Source organism: Silene latifolia, chromosome 10 (genome assembly GCF_048544455.1).
Source record: "Silene latifolia isolate original U9 population chromosome 10, ASM4854445v1, whole genome shotgun sequence".
Taxonomy (NCBI): Eukaryota; Viridiplantae; Streptophyta; class Magnoliopsida; order Caryophyllales; family Caryophyllaceae; genus Silene; species Silene latifolia.
In genome coordinates this window covers 148,248,015-148,258,252 of record NC_133535.1, presented here as the reverse complement: position 1 = coordinate 148,258,252, position 10,238 = coordinate 148,248,015, and the positions used below count along the sequence as shown (strand labels likewise).

The window sequence follows — 10,238 nt, the reverse complement described above, 5'->3', positions numbered from 1 at the left end:
AAACTTAGGTCTTAAATTTATGTTTTACGTCCCGAGACATAGGTATCTACACCCGTATTGATCGTACATTGCTATGATTAGTCAATAGCAACGTACGATCTATAGCATCTTAAACCATAAGACATAGGTATTTAAACTCGTATTGATCGTACATTGCTATAATTAGACAATAGCAACATACGATCGATAGTATCTTAAAGAATAAGACATTGGTATTTAAACCCGTATTGATCATACATTGATATGATTAGTCAATACCAACGTACGATCAATAACATCTTAAACCATAGGACATAGGTATCTAAACTCGTATTGATCGTACGTTGCTATGATTAGTCAATGGCAACGTACAATAGATAACATCTTAAACCATACGACATAGCATAAGTATTTTAATCTTAAGTCTTGCGTTCCGATCATATATAAACTCATATTGATCAAACGTTGCTATAAATGAGGAATGAGAAATGAGGAATGAGATGTCGAAATGCTGGAAGAGATTGATTAGAAGACGGGTTTGAATATAAAATGAGAATAAGTTATAGGTCAAAGTCAAATTTTACCTTCAATTATTTAAATTTAATATCAATAAAAATAAAACAAAATGTTAATTATAACAATAAAATATATATTTTATCAAAATTTAAATAATGTGTCATGTATTCTAAATTTTATGGGAAACTGTATCACGTGTCCGTGTTCGTTTTGGTGCTACCTAGGCTGGAGAGACCATGTTTGATGCTCGTTCCTACTTTTCTTTTAGTTTTCCTTCTTTTTTTTTCCTTAGACCTACCCAAGACGAGATAGGATCTCTTCATTTCTTTTAGGAAATGGAGATGTCATTACCTCTCTAACAATCATAAAATAATGCAACGTACTTTACCCTCCCTTATTCCTTTATTTTTTATGTAAAAATATAGAGCCATTAGATTACACCGAAATACGATTTAGCTGTTGAGAGAAAATAGCTTCTCCATTTCTTTCAAGGAAATGGACTCACCCAAGACCTTGCCCTTCCGCTACCAATAAACTTGGTCCTCTCCCCCATCTATAGGGTGGTCCATGGGCTGGTGATGTGAACTCATTTGTAAACAAGAGAGAATAATTCCACAACAAAACTTAAATGTATTTGTACATTCACATTATTCTACTTTGACTAGTCTCCCTTCTTACTACTCCTGTGCTACTTTCTGACTTACATCCCCATCTGGTCCATGGCTTCTTTGGATACTTGCTTCTTAAATGTTCAAACCCTCAAGTCTTCTTCCCTATTCATACTTGCCCTTTACGAATATAACCGTCGCATATAAGATTTTGATGTACTGACGATTAAACAGCGGATCCTGTTTGACCATGGTTCGCAAAACGTTTGTATCTATGGCTCAATGCTGCCCATATGCCTAGAGATGCTATAAGTTATAAGCTTTCGATTAATCATCTCCAGACACGGCTTACTCCATGTTAGTACACATTCTTAGACAGGCAAGTTTCACAACATCATAGCCACAAAAAATGTGAACTAGAATTCTCTACTCCAATTTTTAGTCAGTTTTGGTCTTTTGGAGAACAAACAATGGCAGCTCAACCTATACTCTTAACTCAAATGGCCTAAGTAACACTATACAGAATAAAGGGAAAATTTCTGCACATCATGAATGGCTCCGGACGAAAACAATACGGTATTCTTCCCTTGATATTGCTGAACTTTGTTCTGCAAACCCTGGTATATGTCAGGCCAAGTTATCGTCTTCCTTTAATATCTATTGTTCGGGAGGGCGGATCTGACTGTGGACCGTTTCCAAGAGCTGCAGCAGCTGATTCGACGTGGGTTAGAAGATACTCGTAAATCTTCTTTCTCAATCTGTCAATGGTTTCACATGAGACCCGAGCTACTTCCTCTTCGTCCTCATCATCCTCTCTCGCGGAACCACCTCCACCTATTTCAACTAACCAATCATTGACACTCTTTAGCTGAGTCAGCATACCGGCTATTTGACCATTGTCTGACAATGCAGACGTGTCCACGTCAGCATCCAAGAACCGCTCCACGTATCTCAAGAACCAGCTTTGAGATTCCATCTGGAGCTTCTCCGCCAAGTCCATTAATTCATCAAGACCATTTCCTTTGGACCATTCAGGAGGCGGGGGTGGAGGAGTCCGTGTCTTTTGTGTCCCAATTAGTGCATCTCGTGGGTCTCGGCGTGGAGTTAAAGGTGATGGAGTCTTAGAGCTGACTGATACGCGAGGTTTGGATATGGGTTTTGGAGAAGCGTTTTTACTGGAGTTCTCGAGAACCAAGATGGGTTGATTTCCATGGTTGACTTTCTGATTTTGTGAGGGGGATGAAGCTTGAAAAGGGGCAAGCGTTGGTCGATCGCTATATACCGAGAAGGATGATAAATCTGAGGCCACAGCAGCATTAGTCCAGGACGCTGCTTGTTTACATTTCTCGGACAGGATCTTAAGTGTCTCCTCTGATATTATTTCTTCACTATCCGGTGATGACCCAGTTGAGAGAGTTTTAGAGAGAGATCCGGCTACAAGAAGAGCAGTCTTCAAGCTTGTGTGTAGAGCCAAGAACTGTTCTACTGCTGGTTGAGGGTCATCCTCCTTGGCTGATGTACTTAACTCGGAGTACTTGCTGCAATAGAAAACAACCGGGGAATTTAGTTTGAAAAGTAACACATGATGGGGAGAAAAAAAAAATAACCTAAACACAGCATGCACAAAATGAAGTGTTTCCAGCAACTTAAAACCCTGTATTTTAGACGAAAAATGAACAGAACAAATATTGACTAAGCCAGATCATCGTGATTTTGAATGTACCAAAAATTTCAAGATGAACTCCATGGATAAGATGATACAAAATGGCTTGGGATGTGTCAACAACAACACTGCAGAGTCGATGTACTCTTAAACTTCTTCTGTAGCATCAGGATGAGAACAGATAACTCTTTTTTTCTTGGAAGGTAAACAGATAACTCTTTAAGACCTTAAATAGGCTAAACAAATATTCTCAAGGAGTCTAATTCAAGATGCAGCCCTTAGGTGCCACCAATTACTAAGACAATCTTAGTACGCACGGGAAAGAAAATCATTCCTTTTGAGTGAATGAATCAAAATGCTGCGAAGGGTAAAACACAGGTGGAAATCAAAAGCTACTGCACTGAAACTCCACGTCTTAAAACTCTAAATAACAAAGTCGGTAGACGGGTTGTTTAAAAAAGATTTGAACTTTTAGTTGAATCAAGACTTTCCCCAAGTTTTATATTACAGCCTGGCTGATATGACCGATAGATTAGAGACAGGAATGTATTTTCAAAGTCGGAAGGGATCTCAAAAGCATGTAACATACTCCATACATCCATGAATAAACTCCGTGTTCTGTTTTGCACAAAATTAAGGAATATAATATAATATGAGGTGACAGGAAATAGAAGATAGTCGTAAGGTTAAAAAGCATAGTGACCACAAACAACATAAAAAAGGATGAGGGAAGTTTATTCGTGGATGCCCCTATAATGACAGATTACATTTTGAATTCTATCTTAGATTCTTAGCACTCGCATGACTTCATAGCTATAGAGCATAACAGCGCGTGTTCATCCCTAGGAATACAAGAAGTGCAAGCAACAGTAGAAGTTGATAGCACCTACCTCAAACAGCGAAGTATACTCTCTGCTGCAGAAGCTTCCTGCAATGCCTGTATTGCAGCCATTTGTGCTGAATCTCTAAGCTTTAGAACTTCCTGAAGTTCAAAAGTATCAACGAACACAAATTACTGGAGCCCAAAACAAGGTAAATAAAATTACAAAGACACCATAAAAAATTGTGGCATGAACATTAAAACGTAATTGGCAATCAAGCGAACAGCTTAAGGTATACCTTTCCCAGCCTAGTGACAGAGGAAGGAAGAGAAGTCCATAAGACACTAGCATCAATCAATCTCCTGTTTCCGGCAGAGACCTTCACCAGATTTCCCGGTAAACCATTGTTAGGAGTATCCACTGATCTCCTGCTAATCGAATTTCTCGGTTTACTTGATCGATCAATATCATCCAATGTTGCATTCGCATTTGAATGTCTTGCAGGAGTCTGATCTTTAACTTCTTCTTTCGACAACTTTGAGGATTTATGCACTTTATTCTCTCCTTTCGAAGATAACCTGTCATCCGCTGGATTTCTCTTAGGTACCTAGATATTGAGGAATAATTAACTATCAACCCATATGGATAATTCTCACAATCATCTTAGATTTTTATAGATGACAATATGAAAATACTTATTTTGTTAAATTAAACATAATTTTTCTTTAACAGTGTATATTCCACATATATTTGGAGAAATTAATAATCATAGTTAACCATCAAAATCAAACAGTCAGAAATGATGGAAACATATTTACTCGATATTTCGCAACCCTTGTTCTTTCAAATAACATAAACTTGAGCTAACACTGCACATGTCATCAGAACATCAAATGAAATTATTGAATGACAAAGAACATGGAACAATCACTTATTGATTATTGTTAATGATAACATAAATCTAAGCCCACAAAGCACATCTCATTATTCAAGCACGGATAGAGACCTCTCAATGAATATCTTAAAACATCAAAAAGATGAAGCTGATTTTATCATTCAAATTCACGGGAGGAACGGAGAAAAAGGGTAGATAAGGCCATAAGGAAACTAGTCAAAGGATAAAAGATCCAGTAATGCTTACAGATGAACTCCGGACTGCAGAGATCATATCCTGCTTGCTTGTTTTCGTCTTCAAACTATCCTTACTCTTAACCTCCATATTCCCTTCCCAACTTCGTCTCAATGCCTTTGGTCCCATCTCTATTACATGAGCCAATTTCTTTGGAGTACTCAATACAGGCTGCTTCTTTGGCGTTGTGCTCGCCACATGTCCAGAATTACCCTTCTCCGCTAGTCCTAATTTAGCAGACACTTTCTCCATTAAGCCCAACTTCGGAGTTCCTCTATCACTCTTAATCTTTGCTTGATGTTTAACCACAGTTGAAAACTTCTCAAATGAAGTAGGAAGTGAATAACAACTTGTAGGAGATGACGGTATTGATTGTGAAGAACTCGAGGTCTTCAACCTTCCTAATTCTTTTCTCTCCAATAAACCACCGACAGGTTTCGATGATATCGACTTTGATCTAGTTATCGATAGTCCTTTCTTATCTAACTGCTCGGCTTTGCTACCAATATTCAGTTTAGATGGAGGAGATTTCTCCTTACTACCAAACAATGACTTAACAGCTGATTTTGACTTCTCACTGGTTTTTGACCCAGGAGACGAACCGTTCAGAAATCCAAGAGAATGAGTTGCCACAATATCTTCCGGGGTACCTACACAAGGGTGTCTACCAGGAACAAGCCTCACACCTCTAAGAATAGGAACCGGGGACGCCGCTTCTAGCTTATCTACATGAATATACTGACCTAATTGAATCTTATCACTAAGGATTAAATCATCATCCTCATCAGGAAGAGCAACATAAGTAGCATGAGACGAATCGGAAACTTTTAAATAAAAACCTTGATTTTGAAACAAATCACCACCAGCAAGTGCAGGAACAATGCTCACAACTTGCAATAAAGACGACCTATGCTCACCGGCAACTTTAACATCCGTATTCATGTGTTGCAGAAGCTTCAATAGAACTCCAGGTACCAAAGTAGCCATTTTTGAGACCCTCAATTTGCATTACTCCAAAGAAAACCTCCAAGCTATCTAAAGTACAAGTTCCGAAAGCATATACCTATTGTCCAAAGCAAAAGCATCACAGTTAACAATATTAAATTCAGAAAAACACTCTGAAATGTTGAAATAAACAGTTTTAAAAGAATCATACACTTTTCAATGAATACACAATATTTGGAAACAGTCTCTCCGTGTTAGTAACACATAACACAAGAGTAAGGCTGAATACAAGCGATTAGAAATAAACAGTACTAAAAGAATCATACAACTTTCAATGAATACACAATATTCGGAAACCGCCTCTCCGTGTTACTAACACATAACACAAGGGTAAGGCTGATTACAAGCGATTTGAAATAAACAGTGCTAAGAGAATCATACACCTTTCAATGAATACACTATATTCGGAAACAGTCTCTCAATGTTACTAACACATAACACAAGGGTAAGGCTGCGCAAATGCGAATATCCGATTTATGAAATTACCCATCAACCTAGAAATGAAATAGTAGTAGTACAGAACTCAATAAATTAAACTGATAGGCACAGCTTTCAGAAACACTAGATAGAGACTGATCACAATGACCAATAAAATTAACTACAAATATTCATGGAGAAGAGTAAATTTATGAGTTACCCAGATTAATAAATTAATAAATTGGATCTAGACCATGAAAATGACAGCACACCAAGAACTCACATGGAAAAATACCTCAAAGAAAACAACATGAAAAGTATCAATCACACACACAAACCCACATACACAAAAGTTTTAATCTTTCAATAATAATTCAATCCCTTATTTGAAAAGTCTTAATCTTTCAACAATCATAACCTTAAACAATATCGACAACATTACCCTAGTGACTCAATGACTCCCGCAAATTGCAGGGTAAGGGTGAGTCAAATACTCAGGATGCACGCAGTCTTACCCTTAAGCATGTGTTAGCAACACAAAGCGGCTGTTTGCGAATAAAAATAAAAACTGATAAAAAGCTTACCAATTAAAAAATGTGAAGTGGGAAGAATTTAAATGCTGAAAACCCAACTAAATGGAAGAAGTATTAATTTGACAGCAAAAAATCCAAAGTTTGTGGCACAAAAAAGGCAGCTTTTTTTAATGGAAAGATTTATGATTTATGAGTGTGAATGAGATTGAGAGAGGGGACCTTGCAGTTGAAGCTTCTGAAAAACTAAGTATTTTTGTTTATTACAGAGAAAATGATGGAATATAATAGATAGAGAGAAATAGGAAACTAGAAAGAAGGATAGTGGGGTAATGGGGTTTCAATGAACAAATTGGAACACAAAATATAGGAAGTAGTATAGGTTTCTAGTTACAAGTTAGAACACAGAAAATGACATACAATTAAGATCACAAAATAGGTAATCATCCATCTCGATCAATGGTTATCTATTGCTTTGAGAAAAATGAATGAATTTGTATTACACAAAACTACAACCTCACGTGCATACGAAAGATGCCCACAAAAAACTTAGATAACTATACACCCAAAAATAGAAATAGATAACTATTGACTAGGATGTAGGGATGTCAATGGATCGGGTTTGGGTCGGGTGAAACATCCATCCATCACATAAAAAACATCATCCAACTCATCCATCATCCGCGAAACTTATCATCCATCACCCGTCCATCCATCATCCGCGGATGAAACGGGTGGATCGGGTGATAAATGGGTGATGATTTAATTATATTTATAAGCCTAAAAAATATTGAATTTTATTTCACCCAAAAATATGTAAGGTAAATTAGTATTAGACTAAGTGCTTTAAAAATCTTGTAACTTAATGTTTGCTTGAACATATAAAAAGTAAGTAGATTTGTATTGGCTAGCTTAAGTTTTATATAAATATGTATTTTTTTTCAAAAAAGGAAGAATATCGGGTGGCGGATGGATGACGGGTTGGATTTAGCTTCATCCATCATTCATCTGTCATCCATTTAGTTCATCCATCATCCATCCATCATACATTTATTTCGGTTTTTCGTCCGTCTATTTAAATCAGGTGGATGGATATTTAGCGGGTGCGGGTGAGATTGACATCCCTACCAGGATGAAAGGAGTACTACATATCTTCGGTCTTATTTTCGTGTTTTATTATGTTTTATTTTACCTCACTTTGTGACTCGTGAGTAACTTAGTCAGAGGTTTTGGGTTCAAGAATTAGGGGTGCACTTAGTTAATCAAGTCGGGTCAATTCGGATTTGAGTTGTTCAGATTTACAAAAAATTGGGCCGGTCAGGTCATTCTGGTTCGGGTCATTTTCAGGTTTTGTTTTCAAGTTATTTGGGGATACATTTAGTTTCCGTTAATAAGCATTTAGGTCGGCTTGAATAAGTTTGGGTCAATTTAGGTTTCGGGACAATTCGAGTTTCGGGTCCTCAATTCGGGTGTGTGTCAGGTTTTTCGGGTCGGTCCAACTTTGCCAAGCCTAGATGCAAGTGTGCAATGATGTTAACTCACGAGGAAGAGTTTTACTAACCCTAATGGTCCTACCCGGCTTGAATATGAATTTAAATCGAATAGTATACCTACAAAAAATAAAAAAGATCTTTTAACAATACTTTTTAAAAACTTTTAAAGCTATATTTGTGACGTAATATTATAATACTCCCTCCATACCACACCAATGGTAACATTGACTTTTTTCACACATGCCGAGACACGTTTTGCAACGTGAATATCTTTAGTTACACATTATTAAAAATTATAAAAAATTTATATTCTTATAGCATTCATGATGATAAATCAAACAACATCTCACATGACTATATTTTGTCTTATAGATTAAGAATAATATCGAAGATTCCCTAAGACCATGAATAGTGGCAAGATTCTCAATGTTACCATTGGTGTGGTATGGAGGGAGTATTTAAATTTGTTATAAAAAATGATTTATAACTTTCGAAAAACAGAAACTATATAAAATGCACGTAATTACAGTCAAACTACTGTTTTAGAGAATACGCAAAAGTAATGTGGAAAATTGTTGTGAAGAGTAGTAAAAGAATTAAGATAGAAGAGTAGGAAGTGAGCACAAATTCTCATTTAAAACGGGTATATTCATTTAAGTTTAAGACAGGTCAAGTATTATATATAGGACAAAAGTAAAATGTATTGAGAATAACAAAATATTTGTCTCATCTAAATAAGTAGAACGATATTTGTTCTATTTTATTCAAATTTATTAGGACTTCACAATATGAGACATGAAAATGAAATCGAGGATCCACTTCCCAAAATAAAACTTGAGTGAAGTAGTCCCACCTTTTTATTTAGCTTGGTGATATTATATGGTGGAATTTAGCTATAAGCTGTATAATAAGCCAATAAAGTAGAAGAGTTCAGAAAATTGCAGTTATTGATAACATTTGTTAATTTGTTACAATGAAGTTGTGCAGAAGAATCTGTACTTGTTTTATATTGTGCATCTGTAATTTGTATTTTTGTGTGTGTATTTTGTTACCTAGATGCCTAGATACATGGAAGATTAGGGTTATAATGGATAAAATATTCCTTTAACTGTGGAGATATATATCAGATTTTCAGAAATTGGCATCTTGGATTGACTTGTTTTAATCAGGATTCAGGCATAGTTCGCAATTTTTAAAGATTGGGTGTGCAATGTATAAATTTAGAGAGAATCAATTTGAAAAAGAAAATAGAAGTATATTATGGTGTTATTTAGTCAAATAGCTTAATTTATACCGCTCAGAAATTACAAGTTATTACTTATTGTCCAAAAAAAAAAAAGTTATGGCCATGTTTATTTGGATTTAATTTCAGTTTAGCTCATTTTTATTCAGTTTAGTTCATCTTTATACAATTTAGTTCAGCACATCTTTTCACTAGCTAGTTAACTCTTACTTCAGTTCAGTTCAATTCAGCTCTATTAAATTCAGTTTTGCTCTATTAAGTCCAGTTTGATTCAGCTCTTTTCAGGCGAAACAACATAGCCTAAAAGCAGGGCGGATGCAAGATTTGAGGAAGGGTAGACACGTTAACAAAAATTATACATAAAAATTGCAATGTCATTACTCGGCATCGTAAGACAATCTGAGCTATCCGACGAGGACTCATATCTATAATTTGAATCATCTCCATTATTTTCCCTCTCCATTACCTCTCAACATTTTAAATATTATCCCGAAATAATCTAGTTGTCACAACATTAAGTAATAGATAGTGATGTGTAGGACAAATAACATATTAAAATTAAAACGAATCTATTAAAGGTTCATCCATTACTTTTAAGGTAATGGAGATAATAATCTTAACTCCTCTAAAGTGTCTAATAACATCATAATCACTTACTTGTTTCGAGTTTCCAGATTTACTTGTGCCAGTATGACGTCGTCTTGTTTACTTTTAGTTTGTGCCTTTGTGGGAGAGAAGTCGTTCGTTTATTTGTATTTCTTCCAAAAAAAAATTGTATACGTCTGGGCACGTGCCTACCAAGCCCTTCGCCCCAAAAAAAAAAAAAAAAAAAAA

At 35.9% G+C, this 10,238-nt stretch overlaps 1 protein-coding gene across 3 annotated transcripts; it reads right to left on the bottom strand.

Annotated features, from left to right (window-relative positions):
* Positions 1-1,407: 1,407 nt before the first annotated feature.
* LOC141606284 (uncharacterized) lies at positions 1,408-7,084 on the bottom strand. Of its 3 annotated transcripts, none has more exons than XM_074425351.1 (5): positions 6,723-7,084; positions 4,729-5,779; positions 3,886-4,194; positions 3,657-3,748; positions 1,408-2,641 (listed from the first exon to the last, which is right to left on the bottom strand). In XM_074425351.1, the coding sequence occupies exons 2-5, from the start codon at positions 5,701-5,703 to the stop codon at positions 1,741-1,743; spliced, it is 2,277 nt and encodes a 758-aa protein (XP_074281452.1). In that variant the 5' UTR covers positions 5,704-5,779; positions 6,723-7,084; the 3' UTR covers positions 1,408-1,740. The 3 variants fall into 3 exon arrangements, with proteins under 3 accessions (XP_074281452.1, XP_074281454.1, XP_074281453.1); XM_074425353.1 differs by having other exon boundaries at positions 6,654-7,029; XM_074425352.1 differs by lacking the exon at positions 6,723-7,084 and adding an exon at positions 6,105-6,351.
* Between the last annotated feature and the right edge of the window lie 3,154 nt (positions 7,085-10,238).